General features: G+C 41.3%; 1 protein-coding gene across 1 annotated transcript in view; it reads left to right on the top strand.

The window, feature by feature from the left end:
* The window catches only part of TXNDC12 (thioredoxin domain containing 12), a 36,989-nt gene that overhangs the window by 1,785 nt on the left and 17,026 nt on the right, over positions 1-18,178 (top strand). The window contains exon 2 of the mRNA XM_012434673.2: positions 13,996-14,056. Within this exon, the coding sequence (XP_012290096.1) occupies positions 13,996-14,056 (61 nt within the window). The remainder of the gene's footprint in view (positions 1-13,995; positions 14,057-18,178) is intronic.

Raw genomic sequence — 18,178 nt, 5'->3', positions numbered from 1 at the left:
CTCCATTCATTACCTACATCTCCGTTCTATGTTTTAATACCTTTCTCCTCATCAGCCCTTACTTAGTTGAAAGTTTGATTGACAGTTTGTGAACTCAGGGTTTATACTTTTCTAAGTAGATGAATTGAAGCATGGATCCCAACCCCTCTTCCCATTTTTTTTTTCACTGACCTTACTGTATAGAATGATTCTGCTGCAATCCTGCTGTTTTTGTTTTCTCTTATTATTTCACATCTATTGGTAGGTAGTAAGATTGGGTGGGCATTCATTTTGCCTAAATGCAGTCATTCCTTCATTCCAAAAATAATTTTGATCACCTTCTGTATTTTCTATATTTCAGGCACTGTCCTAGGCATTAGGGATATAGCTGTAAACAGGACAGACAAGGTTCCTACTCTCATGGAGCTTATTATATTCAAGTCAGAGAGACAGAGTAGACTCATGAACAAATTAATAAACAAGACAGTTTCAGCTAGGAATAAGTGCTGGGAAAACAAGACTGATGGAATAGGAAGTAGGAAGGCTGGGGAGGTTGGGGGAGCTGGCGCATCACTTGAGTTATGAAGATCAGGGAAAGCTTTTTGGAGAAGGTGATACGTGGGTTTCCATCTCAGTGATGAAACTACATGACAAATCCTGTTAGGCCAGAATGTTTTAAATACTGACAAACCCATTTTAAAACAGACTACTGTATATTTAAAGTAAAATTGTAAGTACTGAGGGTAGCAGAAGAGTTTAGTGTTAGGAACATGGGTTTAGATCTGAGATTTTTCTTAGGCTTGCTTTGTTTGTTTTTGTTTTGAGATGGGGTCTTGCTCTGCCGCCCAGGCTGGAGTGCAGTGGTGCGATCTTGGCTCACTGCAACCATCTCTGGGGTTCAAGTGATTCTCCTGCCTCAGGCTTCTGAGTAGCTGGGACTACAGGGGTGCAGCACTATACCCAGCTATTTTTTTTTTTTTTTTTTTTTTTTGTATTTTTAGTTGAAATGGAGTTTCACCATGTTGGCCAGGCTGGTCTCGAATTCTGGACCTCAGGTGATCCTCCCTCCTTGGCCTCCCAAAGTGTTGGGATTATAGGCATGAGCCACTGTGCCTGGCCTAGATCTGAGTTTTAATTTGTTCTGCCACTCACCAGCTAAGTAGCCTTGGGCAAGTTTCTTAACTCTCAAAGCCTCAGTTCCTCATCTGCAAAATGGGCATCATAACTACCTCAGACTCAACAAATAATTTACTCTGTTCCAGTTACTGTGTTAGGTATAGGTAATACCTTGAAGTCAGGTATTTTGTATCTTTATTCCTTGTTAGATATTAAGCTTTGTGTGGTTGTTCTAGTTACCATTGTTGTGTAATCACCCCCAAATTTAGTGGGCATTAAGAAATCATTTTATTATGCTCACAATCCTGTGAGTAAGGAATTCAAACAAGGTACATTGGGGAAGGCTTGTCCTGTTCTGTGATGTCTGGGGCCTCAGCTAACCTGGTAACCTATCCATGTGATCTTTCTGCATGAGCTGCTATGGGTTTCCTCACAGTAGCCTTATGGAAGGCTGGATTCCAAGAGTGAGTGCCATAAAAGAACAACATGGAAATGCATGCCATTTTTGTCATCTAGCCTTACAGAGCACATCGCATCACTTCCACTGTACTCCGTAGGGACAGATTTAAGGGAATGGGACAAGGAGTTTGCAGTAAGCTGAGATTGTGCCACTGCACTCCAGCCTGAGCAACAGAGTGTGACTCTGTCTCAAAAAAAAAAAAAAAAAGGAAATTAGGCCAGGTTTTTAATCCTGGTCAGGCCATTTAGTTCTGGTCCTACTTGGTAACCAATTAGTCATTGAGAAAGTTGAACTAGAAGTAGTGCTTCCTAAGATCCCTTCCAGCTCTAACATTCTATAGTGTTCCAAAATAATTACATTGTTCTCCATGGACTAAAAATTTAGACTACATCACCTATAGGGAGAAGTAGTGACCAATATTACTGTACATTTACTATCTTCCAGATGCTGTTTTGTGTGCACTTTTCATGTATTTACTAAGCATATAATAACCCTATGAGATGGATAATGTTTTTATCATTATCTCCACTTCACAGATGAAAAAACCTCAAATGAGGTGCAGGAGTCTGGTGGACTAGCTGGAATACAAATCCCAGAGCCACTGCCCTTAAACAGCACGCCACTCCATTCTCTCAGTGCAGAAATTGCTCTGAAGTTTAAAGGAGAAACTAGATAAACTAGAAAGCTGTCACTGGGAGTGGTTCTTGTACTCTTCTGCCTGAAACAAAAATGGATGACTTTGTCAAGTCTCTGGAATAAAACTTTGGCACTTAAACATATGAAGCGTGTTTACCTTCCACACAGTGTTTTACTAACATTCACAACAGCCTATGGGGTACATATTTTTGTTAGCCATATTTTGCATTTATGAAAACAGTCAGTGGCTGAACAATAATTCTAATGCAGTTCTGTTTGACTGAGACAGACATTTAGCCACTATGTTCTATGTTTCAGGTACAGTGTTCCCTTTTTGAGAGGCTTGGCTGCCAGCTCTGATGCTTGACCTTTTGTTATTTAGATTTCATCAGCTAGGAGGGGGTGGATAATACTTTTCAGATGTCCTTAGCTTACATTCATTAAAACAATTTTTGGATGAAGGGATTGGAAATTCTGATTAAATACTGTGTTAAGAAATGGTTGCTTTTCTTTCTTTCTTTCCTTTTTTTAATTAATGTTGTAGGGTAAGAGCTGCTGCTGTGGGAGACTTAACAGGTAACTGGCATAAATTAAGTGGCTATACAGGTGACACTTTAGGAAATTGGACTGCCTTCAGATGTTCCATGTTGACACGGGTGTGAGTGTGAGTAGTGCTGGGGAGTGGACAATTTTAGTAACAAGGTAAACACTGTAGCTTTTAAACTTATTTTTGAGGGGTAAACAAAAAAGTCCCAATTTTTCTAGATCTGAAGTTGGTGTTCTCATTCTGCTTTGGTGAAGCTGCATTCATTTGTTCATTTAATCTGTGCTAGAGAGGCAGTAAGGTGTAGTGAATGGTTGTTAACTACAGATCCTGGAACTCAACCACCTAGATTCTAGTCCCAGCTCTGCCACTTACTGGCAATATAACCTTGGGCAAGCTGTTTCAGTTCAGCTTCCTTATTCATAAAGGGATAATTAGAGTTTCTACCTCATAAAGTTATTGTGAGGATTAAATAAGTTAATAGATATAAAAGCATTTAAGTGCCTGGCACATGATATATTTCATATGTATTAGTCATTATTAATATTGTTATCATTATAATTATTACATGAAATAAGCACTTAGGCTGGGTGCAGTGGCTCATTCCTGTAATCCTAGCACTTTGGGAGGCCGAGGTGGGATTGCTTGAGGCCGGGAGTTCAAAACCAGCCTAGGCAATATAGCAAGATCCTATCTCTACCAAAAAAAAGTAATTGCTAATAAGTGTTGGTGATAATTATTAGTATTATAAAAAATTCCAGTGTAACTTGTAATATGAATTCTCAAGGAAATTTTGTACATGCAGTGGACTATTTTCATATTACACCTCTAGATTTACTCTTAGGGATATTGCAGTAGAACAGCTTGGGAAGTACTGGGGTACTAGAAAAGCATGCTAATTAGGAGTCAGGAGACTTAAATTTTGGTTTTGGTCTACCTTGAAATGTTGGATAGCTTCTTTTCTAGGCCTCTGTAAAATGAGAGGGTTGGACTAAATTAATCTCTAGGGTTGTGACTCTTTAAATTTAAATTTATTAAAGTTAAAATAAAATTAAAAATTGAGCGCAATTGGATTGGCTACATTTCAGTTGTTCTGTAGCCACATGTGGCTAGCGCCTACCATATTGAACAACTCACTGCAGTAAGTTCTACTTTATAATGCTGCTGTAGGGTCTCTATTGGTAATAACCTTATATGATTGTAAGGTTTGACAGCTAGCTTCTCAGTGGCTTAGGTACCTGGAGAATTAATTAATTAATTAATTAATTTATTTATTTATTTGAGACAGAGTCTCACTCTGTCACTCAGGCTGGAGTGCAGTGGCATGATTTTGGCTCACTGCAACCACTGCCTCCTGGATTTAAGCGATTCTCCTCAGCCTCCCAGGTAGCTTAGATTACAGGCGCATACCACCACACCCAGCTAATTTTTAAATTTTTAGTAGAGATGGGGTTTCACCATGTTGGCCAGGCTGTTCTTGAACTTCTCAGCTCAAGTGATCTGCCTGCCTTGGCCTCCCAGAGTACAGGCTTGAACCACTGCACCCTGCTGATAAATTTTATTTAACCTAATATTAATCTAACTTCCTTAACTTTCTTTTGTTTGGCATTGGACTTCTACAAGTCCTTCTGTTTTAGGTGTGTGTGTTTTTTTTTTTTTTTAAAGAAAGGAAACAGGTGTCACTTTCTGTTGCCAAAACTAGAGTGTAGTGGTACCATTATAGCTCACTGCATTCTCGAACTCTTGGCCTCAAGCAGTCCTCTGACATCAGCTTTCTGAGTAGCTGAGACTATAGGTACATGCCACTGCAACCAGCTAATTTTTAATTTTTTTGTAGAGATGAGATTTCACTATGTTGCCCAGGCTTGCCTCAAACTCCTGGCCTCAAGTGATCCTCCTGCCTTGGCCTTCCAAAGTGCTGGGATTATAGGTGTGAGCCACCACAACTGGTTAGGTATGCTTTTATAAGCATCACGGAGGTATTTTTTTTCTTAAACCAAGTCTGACAATTTTTGTCTTTTCACTTTAATTGGCAAGTTTAGTCCACTTATGTTTGTTGTGATTAATGACAGAGCTGTTCTTGTTTCTTATCCAGTTTCTATCTTTAGTGCTTTTTTTTCTGTGCTTTTTTCTCTTCTTTTCTTTTTGCCATTTCTTTGGGGATTGAATATTTGCTTGCTCTTATTTTATCTCCTTTATTAGTTTGGAAATTGGCATTCTCGTTTTCTTTTAGTGTTAACTCTTGAGATTTTACTTGCATGCTTAATAAAATCTAACACTATTATACCCCCAATGGTAAGAGGGACTTTAAAATATTTAACTTCAGTTACCCCCTCTTATAAGGAGTTGTCACATATTTAGTTATAATTTAAATTTTTTTTCCTAAACTTATTTATTTTTTAGAGATAGATTCTCATCCTGTTTCCCAGATTGACCTCAGACTCCTGGGCTCAAGCGAGCCTCCTGCCTAAGCTTCATAGTAGCTGGGACTACAGGTGCACATTGTGCCTGGTTTAGTTCTCTCTCGCTTTTTTTTAACTCTACAAATTGAGCATTATAAATTGCTATACAGACAATATTTACAGATTTATTTACATGTTTGCTGGTTTATTTGCTCACTATTCTTTGTATCTAGGCCTTCTTCTGGGATCATTTCCTGCCTGAAATATGTCTTTAACTATCCTTTTGGTTCTCTCTGGTTCTCTCCTAGGAGACTATTTCATACTTATTCCTGTCTTTTCAAATCTCCAATACTTCTTCCATAGTCCTTGCTCTCAGTTAGTCACTATGGTCCCTCGAACAGAAGACAGAAGGAATCGAAGAAGCCTTTCAAAAATTCTTGCTACTGCATTTACCCACTAGTGTCCGTATATGCTCCCTTCCCTGTTGTTACTTGATAAACCATTGTTATTCCTAGCAAAGGCTAATCCCTCTGCTTGCATGCTAAATCTCATCTCCTCTCACCGACTCACTGACATTTTACCAGTGACTCTCCCTTCTCCTGTTGTATTACCCCTTTTTCCTATCTTTATTGTATTATTTCTATCAGCTTTCAATTGTCCCTGGTATACCAAAATTCTTTTTTTTTAAGACAGAGTCTCATTCTGTCACCCAGGCTGTAGTGCAGTGGCATGATCTTGGCTTACTGCAACCTTCACCTTCCAAGTTCAAGCAATTCTTATGCCTCAGCCTCCTGAGTAACTGGAATTACTGGTTCGTGCCACCATAACCAGCTAATTTTTGTATTTTTAGTAGAGATGGGGTTTTACCATGTTAGATTAGACCAGGCTGGTCTCGAACTCCTGACCTCGAACTCCGCCTACCTTGGGCTCCCAAAGTGCTGGGATTACAAGTGTGAGCCACCGCACTCAGTCAAAAATTTTTTGAAAGAGTTGTATGTACTCGATCTAATTTTTCTCCTTGGACTGTCTTGGTCATGGTCTAATCATGCTTTCATCCTCACTGTAAATGACACCTTCATCCTTCTACATGCCCAGGCCAAAAACCTTAGAGTGATCCTTGACTTCTCTTTTTGCTCTCATACCCCATATCCATAGCAAAATCCTGCTAACTTTGCCTTTTAAATAAATCTGGAACCCATTGGTGTCTTACTCCCTCCACCACTACAGCTGGTCCAATCCACTGTCATCTCTTTATTAGTTTCGTTGCTTTTGTCTTGCTCCCCTGTATTAGTTTGCTAAGGCTACAGTAACAAAGTACCACAAACTGTGTCTGTCTGTCTGTCTTCTTTCTTCCCTCCCCTCCCATCCCCTCCCCTTCTCTCTCTCTCCTTTCTTTCCCTCCCTCCTTCCTTTCTTTTCCTTCCTTCCTTCCATCTTTCCTTCCTTCCTTTCTTTCTCTCTCCTTCCTCCCTCCTTCCTTCCCTCCCTCCCTCCCTGACCCTTCTTTCCTTCCTCCTTTCCTTCCTTCCTCTCTTTCTCTCTTTCTTTTTGCTCTGTCATCCAGACTGGAGTGCAGAGGGGTGATCACAGCTCACTACAGCCTAGACTTCTCAGACTCAATCAAGCTTCCTGCCTCTGCCTCCCAAGTAGCTGTGACTACAGGCATGTACCACCACACCTTTTTAATTTTTCTATTTTTTATAGTGATGGGGTCTCACTGTGTTGCTCAGGCTGTTCTCAAACTCCTGGGCTCAAATGATCCTCTCACCTCGGCCTCCCAGAGTGCTGGCATTACAGGCATGAGCCACCATGCCCAGCCCAACCTGTGTCTTACAACAGAAACTTACTGTCTCACAGTTCTGGAGACTAGGAGTCTAAAATCAAGTTGTCAACAGGATTGTTTTTTCTGAGAGCTGTGAAGGAAGGATGGAAAAATCTCTCAGCTTATCTAAAAATGTCTATTTTGCTCTTATTTTTGAAAGATAGTTTTGCTAGGTACAAAATTTTAGGTTTAGAGTTATTTTCTTTCAGTATTTCAAAGATGATACTCTGCTATCTTCTGATTTCTATTGTTCCTGTCAGTCTAATCATTTATCTTTTGTAGGAAATATGTCATTTCTCAGCCAGGCGCCGTAGCTCACACCTGTAATCGCAGCACTTTGGGAGATAGGCGGGTGGATCACCTGAAGTCAGGAGTTCAAGACCAGCCTGGCCAACATGGCAAAACCTTGTCTCTACTGATATACAAAAATTGGCTGGGCATGGTGGCAGGTGCCTGTAATCCCAGCTACTTGGGAGGCTGAGGCAGGAAAATTTCTTGAACCCAGGAGGTAGAGGTTGGGATAAGCCGAGATCATGCTACCACATTCCAGCCTGGGTAATAGAGCCAGATTTCATCTCAAAAAAAAAATTAATTAATTAATTAAAAAAAAAAGTCACTTCTCTTTGAGTGCTTTTAAGATCTTCCCAGTGTTTTTGTTGCTCTTCAGTTTCACCATTTAAGTGTTTGTTCTTATAATTTATCCCAATTAATACATATTATGAAGAAATCTGCAGATTCATGGTTGTATTTTGTTTATTTTTGAGACAGGATCTCTCTGCCCTCCCAAGGAGTGCAGTGGCACAATCATTGCTCACTGCAGCCTCAAACTCCTGGGCTTAAACAATTCTCCCACCTAAGCCTCCCGGGTAGTTGGCATGTGCCCAGCTTTTAATTTTTTGTAGAAACAAAATCTCTCTGTGTTGCCCAGGCTGGTTTCCACCTCCTGGACTCAAGTGATCATTCTTCCTCGGCTTCCAAAAACGCTAGGATTTTAGGTATGAGCCACTGCGCCTGGCCATATTAATGTTTTATCTTGTTCTTGAAAATGCTCAGCCATCATCTCTTCAAATATGCCTTAAACAAACAAACAAACAAAAAACAGTTTCCCTTGTTGCCTAGACTGGAGTGCAATGGCGCAATCTCAGCTCACTGCAACCTCCACCTCCCGCGCTCAAGTGATTGTTGTGCCTCAGTCTCCCAAATAGCTGGGATTACAGGCATGCAGCACCGTGCCTGGCTGATTTTTGTGTTTTTAGTAGAGAAGAGTTTCCACCATATTGGCCGGGCTGGTCTCGAACTCCTGGCCTCAAGTGATCCATCTGCCTCAGCCTCTCAAAGTGCTGGGATTACAGGCATGAGCCACCATGCCCTGCCTTCATATGTCTTTTTCCTTTGTTCTTTCATTCTGAGACTCCAATTTTATGCATATTAGACTTTCGCAATCTATGCTGTATCTCTTCGCCTCTCTTTCATAATGTTCATCTCCTTGTCTCTTTGTGGTGCATCCTGGATAACTTTTTCTGATCTATGCCTCCACCTGCCTCTAATTTGCTGTTTTAACCTATCCACTGTGTTTTAAAAAACTGATACTTTATTTTTGGAGCAGCTTTAGGTCTACAGAAAAACTGAGCAGAAAATACAGGGTTCTCCTTTATTCCCTTCTGTCTCTCCCTCCCTTCCCTAACTTCTCCTAGTTACATCTTGCATTAATGTGGTACATTTGTTACAACTGATGAACCAATATTGATACATTATTATTAACTAAAGTTCTTAGTTTACATTAGGGTTCATTCTTGGAGTTGTACATTTTATATGTTTTGACAAACATATAATAATGTGTGCGTTTGCTAGGACTGCCATAACAAATATACAGACTAACTAGCTTAAACAACATAAGTTTATTTTCTCATGATTCGGGAGGCTGGACGTCCAAGAAGAAGGCCTTGGCAGGGTTGGTTTCTTCTTGTAGATGGCTGTCTTCTATGTCTTCACATGATCTTCCCTTTAAATTTGTCTATGTCCTAATCTCCTCAGAAGGATTAGGGTCTACCCCAATGACCTCATTTTACCTCAGCTACCTCTTTAAAACCCTTTCTTCAAATATAGTCCGAAGTACGAGAGGTTAGGACTTCAACATATGAACTTTAGAGTGGGGTGGGGGACACAATTCAGGCCATAACAACTTGACTCCACCATTACAGTTTCATATAGAATAGTTTCACTGTTGTAAAAATATCCTAGGTTCCATGTATTCATCTCTCTCCCCCAGAATCCCTGTTAACCACTGATCTGTTTACTCTCTCCATAATTTTGCCTTTTCCTATGTCATGTCATTGGAATTATGTAGTATATAGCCTTTTCAAACTGCGTTTTCCACTTAGTATATATTTAAGGTTCTTCCACATCTTTTCATGGCTTGATCACTCATTTCCTTTTGTCACTGCATATTCATTCACTTTGAATTTCAACAATTGTATTTTTAATTTCTAGAAGTTCTATTTGATGCCTTCACAGATTTTACTCTGTCACCCAGGCTGGAGTGTGGTGGCGTAATCTCAGCTCACCTTAAACTCTACCTCCCGGGTTCAAGAATTTTTCCTACTCCAGCCTCCCAAGTAGCTGGGACTACAGGCTTGCACCACCATACCTGGCTAATTTTTTGTATTGTAGTAGAGACGGTTTTTTTGTTTTTTGTTTTGTTTTGTTTTTTTTTTGAGACGGAGTTTCGCTCTTGTTACCCAGGCTGGAGTGCAATGGCGCGATCTCGGCTCACCGCAACCTCCGCCTCCTGGGTTCAGGCAATTCTCCTGCCTCAGCCTCCTGAGTAGCTGGGATTACAGGCACGCGCCACCGTGCCCAGCTAATTTTTTGTATTAGTAGAGACGGGGTTTCACCATGTTGACCAGGATGGTCTCGATCTCTTGACCTCGTGATCCACCCGCCTCGGCCTCCCAAAGTGCTGGGATTACAGGCTTGAGCCACCGCGCCCGGCCTTTTGTTTTTTTTTTTAATAGAGATGGGGTGTCACCATGTTGGCCAGACTGGTCTCAAACTCCTGACCTCAGGTGATCCACCCATCTCGGCCCCCCAAAATGCTGGGATTACAGGTGTAAGCCACCACAGCCGGCCAAGACGGGGTTTTACCATGTTGCCCAGGATGGTCTCGAACTCCTGAGCTCAGGCAATCCGTCCACCTTGGCCTCCCAAAGTGCTAGGATTATAGGCATGAGCCACCACACCTGGCCAGATTTGACTTTTTATTTTGCATGTTGCATGCCTGTTTTTGTGATTCCATGTGTTATTTCTTTAAACATTTCATGCATAGTTATTTTCGTATTCTGTGGCTGACAATTCTAATATCTGAAGTCCTCAGGGATCAAAATCTGTTTGTTGCTTCTGTTCTTATTTGTGGTGACTTCTTTTCTTAGATTTTTGGTGATTCATGACTGTGAGCTCATAATGGTTGTTCTTCCTCATTGGCTATCCTGGACGCCTAAGGTGGAGAATGCTTTCCTCCAAAAAGTTTTGGCATTTGATTAATCTGACAACCAGGGGGTACCACTGATGTGGAATCATTTTAGTCTCTTTTGAGGGTTGTGTTAATGTGGGAGTTTCAGATTCATCTCCATTTTGCCACATCATAATGAACGCTTGCTTTCAGGGCAGCCTCACTTGCTTCTTGCTTATTGGTTTTAGCTTGCTTTGTGTTTATGGAGGATTTCTGTCATTACTATGAGTCTAGTGAGCACATTCTGAGAGTCCATTTTATCTAGGATTTCATTGTTTTGTAGGTGTATATCCCTTCAGACTGTCAAGTTGGGCATCTTGCCAAAGCAGAATTCAGTTGCCTGAGTTTAGGTATTGACCAATAGAATGATCGTGATCATGTTAGATACCTTCCAGTTCTCTTGGGCATCCTCTCAATTTCATTCTCAATCATTCACTCTTCAGAATCAAACTTTAAGCCTTAGGCAAGTGACAGCATCTCATGCTGTTGGGAATGAAAAATGACGATGGTTAGTTTCAGTACTGTCTGCGTGTGCTAATCTGGATGACCTTTTGTTTCTCTGTGGTAGCACTGATGAAAATTAGATTTGAATTTATTTCTGGGAAAGAAAAATCTGAAAGATGAGTGTAGTAACCAAAATGGCACATGATTGCAATTTAAATCTCAAATTGGCCATTTAGCAGTTATGTTATCAGTACAGGTGATGTAACTTCTTAAGCCTCAGAATTCTCAATCATATAGAATGACAAAAGCTACTACTTACTGATCATATACAGTATGCTAAGCACTATACTAAATTTTTTGCATATATTTCTTATTTAATATTCAGTAACAACTTTATGAGATATAATTATTATGCCTCTTTCTTTTTTTTTTCTTTTTGAGATGGAGTCTCGCTCCTGTTGCGCAGGCTGGAGTGCTTTGGTGCCATCTCAGCTCACTGCAACCTTCACCTCCTGGGTTCAAGCAATTCTTCCTCAGCCTCCAGAGTAGCTGGGAATACAGGCATGCACTACCACGCCTGGCTAACTTTTGTATTTTAATAGAGATGGGGTTTTGCCATGTTGGCCAGGCTGGTCTTGAATTCCTGACCTCAGGCGATCCACCCACCTTGGCCTCCCAAAGTGCTAGGATTACAGGCATGAGCCAATGTGCCTGGCCTATTATACCTCTTGTAAAGATGAGAAAACTGAAGCATAGAGAGATTAAGTAAAACTGGGTTATTAATAAGGCCAAATTTAAATGCGATAACACATGTGGTATGCCAGGCACATATAAGGTGGTCAGTAAATAGCAGCTAGCATTATGATCACTAATAATTTTTGAATATAAAATTCTCTTATGTGATATGATCTAAATAAGATTAACTTGCTCAACAAATATTTTATGGAGCACTTACTGTGACCATGTGTACTGCTAAATGGTAAGGAAAGAGAAAGGAATAAGACAGATAGATATGGTCCAGAGATGGACACATGAACATTTACAAGTCAGCCTGGGGAGTGCTGTGATGGAGCAAGAACAGGGTGCTTTTGGAGTCAGGGAAGATATACCAGAAGATATGCCCTGTAGGCTTATATCTGAAGCCTTGGAGGTGAGGTACAGAGGAATTGCACAGGTAGCAGTGATTATGAAAGCCTAGAGGGGAGAGAGTGCTCTACTCTCATTTAAAGAAGTGAAAGGGCTGGATGTGCTGGCTCATGCCTGTAATCCCAGCACTTTGGGAGGCTGAGGAGGCTCGTGGATCACCAGAGCTCAGGAGCTCAAGACCTGCCTGGCCAACATAGCAAATCCCTGTCTTTACTAAAAATACAAAAATTACAGGCTGGGCACGGTGGCTTACGCCTGTAATCCCAGCAGTTTGGGAGGCCAAGGCGGGCGGATCACCTGAGGTCAGGAGTTTGAGACCAGACTTACCAATATGGAAAAACCCTGTCTTTACTAAAAATACAGAATTAGCTGGGCGTGGTGGCGCATACCTGTAATCCCAGCTACTCAGGAGGATGAGGCAGAATTGCTTGAACCCGGGAGGTGGAGGTTGCATGAGCCAAGATTGCCTCATTGCACTCCAGCCCTGGCAACAAGAGTGAAAATTCATCTCAAAAAAAAAAAAAAAATTGATATTTCTGATGTGCTAAACAAACCTTTGGAGATTAATTAGCAGTATGACTAATTTAGTCATTGCTGCCAGTCACCTTCAAACAAGTTAAAAAAAAAAAAAATTAGCCAGGCATGATGGCAGGCATCTGTAATCCCAACTACTTGGGAGGCTGAGACAGAAGAATCACTTGAACCTGAGAGGTGGAGGTTGCAGTGAGCTGAGATCACACCACTGCACTCCAGCCTGGGTGACAGTGAGATTCTATCTGGAAAAAAAAAAAAAAAAAAAAAAAAGTCAAAGTATAGGGTGTGTGTATAAGATTTTAGGAAAAGTGTGGAAAGTGAGGCTGGAGAGGTGGGCAGGTGCCATATTCTGAAAGGCTTTGTAAACCCTGCTGCAAGAGTTGGACCTACATCGAAGGGCATTGGAAAACCTTTGAAAGTTTTTTTTTTTTTTCCAGGAGTGACATGATTTAGAAAGACCATTCTGTGCTATTCTACAAAATATGCTCAGGAGTTTAAAAAAATAAAATAGAGGCCAGGCGTGGTGGCTCACACCTGTAATTCCAGCACTTTGGAAAGCCAAGGTGGGCAGATCACCTGAGGTCGAGAGTTCAAGACCAGCCTGAACAACATAGTGAAACCCTGTCTATACTAAAAACACAAAAAGTAGCTGGGTGTGGTGGCAGGTGCCTGTAATCCCAGCTACTTGGGAGGCTGAGGCAAGAGAATCACTTGAATCTGAGAGGCAGAGGTTGCAGTGAGCTGAGGTCGTGCCACTGTACTCCAGCCTGGGTGAAAGAGGGAGACTCCCTCTCAAAATAAATAAAATACTAAGATTACTCTGGCTGAATTTTGGGAATAATAATAACAATAGCTTCAAATACTCATTTACTCCTTATACTAACACTTGGAGGTAGGTCTTACTATCTTATTTTTACAGATGAAGGGGAAAAACAAATTGGGACTTGGAGAGCTTACTTCACTCACAAAAATTCACACACTTGATAGGAAGTGGAGTCGTGGACCCAGGTCTTTCTGAATCTAAAGCTGTATTCCTGAATCACCTTCAATTAGTTAGGATTTGTTATGACCTGCTTTATGTTTACTCTGTGGGAAATTCTCATTCATTCTTATAGTATTGTTGGCATATTCCGTGATAGTTTACAAAGCACTTATCGTCATTTTTAAATTTAAACTCCTTCGAAACTGTGAATTAGGTGGTAGTATCTCCATTTTGCAGGTATGAAAACTGAGGCTTGAGATATGGTCCCATACACCTAGAAGGTGGTGGAGCTGGGACTTGAACGTCAAGCTCTTGACAGAAGAAAACCTTCTTAGAGGGTATCTTGTGGACATGCACACTTCCTTCTTGGGTTTGTGCCCTTTGTTCATTGTGTGAATGCTTATAAAGTTCTTTCCTTCCAGGTTTTGGAGATCATATTCATTGGAGGACACTGGAAGATGGGAAGAAAGAAGCAGCTGCCAGGTACAAGACATGGTTTTAGGTCATTTATGGTGGTAAAACACTTTTCAGATATCAACTTTTTTTTTTTTTTTTTTAGAGATGGGTTTCTCCTTATTGGTCAGGCTGGTCTCGAACTCCTGACCTCAGGTGATCCACCCACCTCAGCCTCCCAAAGTGCTGAGATTACAGGCATGAGCCACCGTGCCTGGCCTCAGATATCAACTTAACATTAATTTCAGGTGAAGGGCTATACCAAGGAAGAGCAAGAAATGAATAGTTGCCTAATTACAACAACAGCAATAATATTGGCTAACATTTATAGTTGAGCCTTGAACAACATAGTTTTTTTTGTTTTCTGACAAGAGTCTTGCTCTGTCACCTGGAGTGCAGTGATACAATCTTGGTTCATTGCAACCTCCACCTCCCAGGTTCAAGTGATTCTTGTGCCTCAGCCTCCCAAGTAACAGATTACAGGCATGCGCCATCATGCCTGGCTAAATTTTGTAGTTTTTAGTAGAGACGGGGTTTTACCTGGTCTTGAGCTCCCAACCTCAGGTGATCCGCCTGCCTTAGCTTCCCAAAGTGCTGGGCTTACAGGTGTGAATCACCATGCCTAGCTGAACAACATGGGTTTGAACTACACAGGTCCACTTATACGTGGATTTTTTTCAATAATAAATGTATTGGAAAATGTTTTGGAGATTCAAGCAATTTGAGAAAACTTGGAGATGAATGGCATAGCCTAGAAATCTCAAAAGACTTAAGAAAAAGATATGTTACAAGTGCATAAAATTTATGTAGATACTAGTTTATATTATCATTTACTACCATAAAGCATATAGAAATCTACTATAAAAAGTTAAAATTTATCAAATCTTCTGCACACAGGCCGGGTGCAGTGGCTCATGCCTGTAATCACAGCACTTTGGTAAGCTGAGACAGGCAGATCACTTGAGCCAAGGAGTTTGAGACCAGTCTGGACAACATGGTGAAACCCCTCCTCTACAAAAAATACCAGCTATTTGGGGGGCTGATACAGGAGAATCACTTGAACCCAGGAGGTGGAGGTTGCACTGAGCCGAGATTGCACCACTGTACTCCAGCCTGGGTGACAGAGCGAGCCTCTTGTCTCAAAATAAATAAATAAATAAATAAATAAAAAGTAAAAAAATGAAAAACTTCTTCATACACTCTTATGTAACATACATGGTGCTATTTGCAGAAGGAAAAAATGTAAACAAATGTAAAGATGCCATATTAAATCATAACTGCAGGCCAGGTGTGGTGGCTTATGCCTGTAATCCTAGCACTTTGGGAAGCTGAGGTGGGCAGATCACTAGGTCAGGAGATTGAGACTAACCTGGCTAACACAGTGAAATCCCATCTCTACTAAAAATACAAAAAATTAGCCGGGCATGGTGGCTCGCACCTGTAATCCCAGGTATTCGGGAGGCTGAGACAGAAGAATTGCTTGAACCCAGGAGGCGGAGGTTGCAGTGAGCCAAGATTGTGCCACTGCACTCCAGCCTGGACGACAGAGTGAGACTCCATCTCAAAAAAAATAAATAAATAAAAAGAAGGCCGGGCGCGGTGGCTCACGCCTGTAATCCCAGCACTTTGGGAGGCCGAGGTGGGCGGATCACGAGGTCAAGAGATCGAGACCATCCCGGTCAACATGGTGAAACCCCGTCTCTACTAAAAATACAAAAAATTAGCTGGGCATGGTGGCACGTGCCTGTAATCCCAGCTACTCAGGAGACTGAGGCAGGAGAATTGCCTGAACCCAGGAGGCGGAGGTTGCGGTGAGCCGAGATCGCGCCATTGCACTCCAGCCTGGGTAACAAGAGCGAAACTCCGTCTCAAAAAATAAATAAATAAATAAATAAATAAATAAATAAATAAAAATAAAACAAAACAAAACAAAAAAATTATAACTACATAAAAATTAACTGTACTATATAATATATGACTGTAATAATTTTGTAGCCACCTCCTGTTGCTATGGAGATGAAGTATTGTGAGTATCTGCTTAAAATGCTGTGCAACATTAATCATCTTCAGTGAGCGGTTCGTCTCTCCAGCATATTGCATATGGCTATATAGTCTCTCGGCCGGGCGTGGTGGCTTACGCCTGTAATCCCAGCACTTTAGGAGGCCAAGGGAGGAGGATCACTTGAGGTCAGGAGTTTGAGACCAGCCTGGCCACCATGGTGAAACCCTGTCTCTACTAAAAATACAAAAAAATTAGTTGAGTGTGGTGGGCACATGCCTGTAATCCCAGCTACTTGGGAGGCTGAGGCAGGAGAATCGCTTGAACCTGGGAGACAGGTTGCAGTGAGCTAAGATCACGCCACTGCACTCCAGCCTGGGTGACAGAGCGAGACTTGGTATCAAAAAGAAAAAGGAATCTCCACAGTTCTTGGATATTTTTCATGGTATTTAGTGCAATATCATAAACCTAGAATAACACCATGAAACCCATAGAAAGTGCCATAGGTGATGCTGGAAGTGTTTCCAAGAAGCAGAGAAAACTCATGACCTTACAAGAAAAAATTGAATTGCTTGATATGTACTGTAGACTGAGGTCTGCAGAGGTATTTGCTTGCCATTTCAAAATAAATGAATCCATTTTGAGAGTCTGAGGCAGGAGGATTGCTTGAACCCAGGAGATCGAGACCAGCCTGGGCAACAGAGTAAGACCCTGTCTGAACAAAAAAATTTTTAAAAAAGATAAATCCAGTGTTAGGACAAATTGTGAAAAAAAAAGGGAATTCATGAAGTTGTCACTGTAGCTATGCCAACAGGCGCAAAAATCTTGCAGTTTTTGCCAAATGCCTTTTTATGTGTATAATATGTAGCTTTTATGTGGGTACTATAAGAAAAGAATATCTATTGACTCTAATATGATTTGAGAAAAAGCAAAGTTGTTATATGGCAACTTAAAGCAAAAAGGTGAAGTGTCTAAAGCTGGAGTATTTAATGCCAACAAATGATGGTTTGCTGATTTTAGAAAGAGTTTGGCTTAAAGAATGTCAGGATAGGCTGGGCGCAGTGACTCACACCCGTAATACCAGCACTTTGGGAGTCCAAGGCAGGTGGATCATTTGAGGTCAAAAGTTCACGACCATCCTGGCCAACATGGTGAAACTCCATCTCTACAAAAAATACAAAAATGAGCCAGGCAATAGTGGCCTGCACTTGTAATCGCATCTACTCAGGGGGCTGAGGCAGGAGAATCACTTGGGCCTGGAAGGCAGAGGTTTCGGTGAGCCGAGATTGCGCCACTGTACTCCAGTGTGGGTGACAGAGTGAGACTCTCAAAAAAATTCAAGATACAGGAGAAGCAGCTTGTGCTGACCAAGAGGCAGCAAATGAATTCTTGGACACTGTTAAGAAAATCGTTGAAGAGAAAGGATGTCTGCCTCAACAGGTGTTTAATGTAGATTAAGGTACCCTGTTCTGGAAAAAGAGTGGCAAAAAGGACATTAATAGTAAGGAAGACCAACCTCTACAAAAAATACAAAAATTAGCTGGGTGTGGTGGCACAGGCCTGTTGTTCCATCTACTCAGGAGTCTGAGATAGGAGGATTGCTTGAGCCTGGAAGATTGAGGCTGCAGTGAGCCCTGATTGCACACCACTGAACTGTAGCCTGGGCAACCGAACAAGACCCTATTTCAATTTTTGAAAAGAAAAAAAAAAATAGTAAGGAAGAGAAGCAAATGCCAAGATTGAAGGCAAGAAGAGATAGGCTAACTCTACTGTTTTATGCAAAAAAACAAACAAGCAAAAAAACCCAGTACTTTGGGAGGCAGAGGTGGGACGATTACCAGAGCCCAGGAGTTTGAGTCAGGTTTGTCATCAGACTGCCCTTGTCTATAAAGCTGCTAACCCCAGCCTTGAAGAGCAAAGATAAACACCAGCTGCCAGTGCTTAGGTTGTGCAATAAGAAGGCTTAGACAACAAGAACCCTTTTTCTGGACTGGTTCCATTGATGCTTTGTTCCTGAAGTCAGTAAGTAGACTTGCCAGTAAGAGACTGCCTTTTAAAGTTCTTTTGATATTGGACAATACTCTGGCTACCCAAAGCTCCATGAGTTCAATGCCAAAGGCATAAAAGTGGTCTATTTGCCTCCAAACACAATA

Source organism: Aotus nancymaae, unplaced genomic scaffold, assembly GCF_030222135.1.
Source record: "Aotus nancymaae isolate 86718 unplaced genomic scaffold, 86718_ANA_hifiasm-v0.15.2.pri h1tg000007l, whole genome shotgun sequence".
Lineage (NCBI taxonomy): Eukaryota > Metazoa > Chordata > Mammalia > Primates > Aotidae > Aotus > Aotus nancymaae.
The sequence above is the reverse complement of the archived record's forward strand: the minus strand, read 5'-3'. Positions and strand labels throughout refer to the sequence as shown.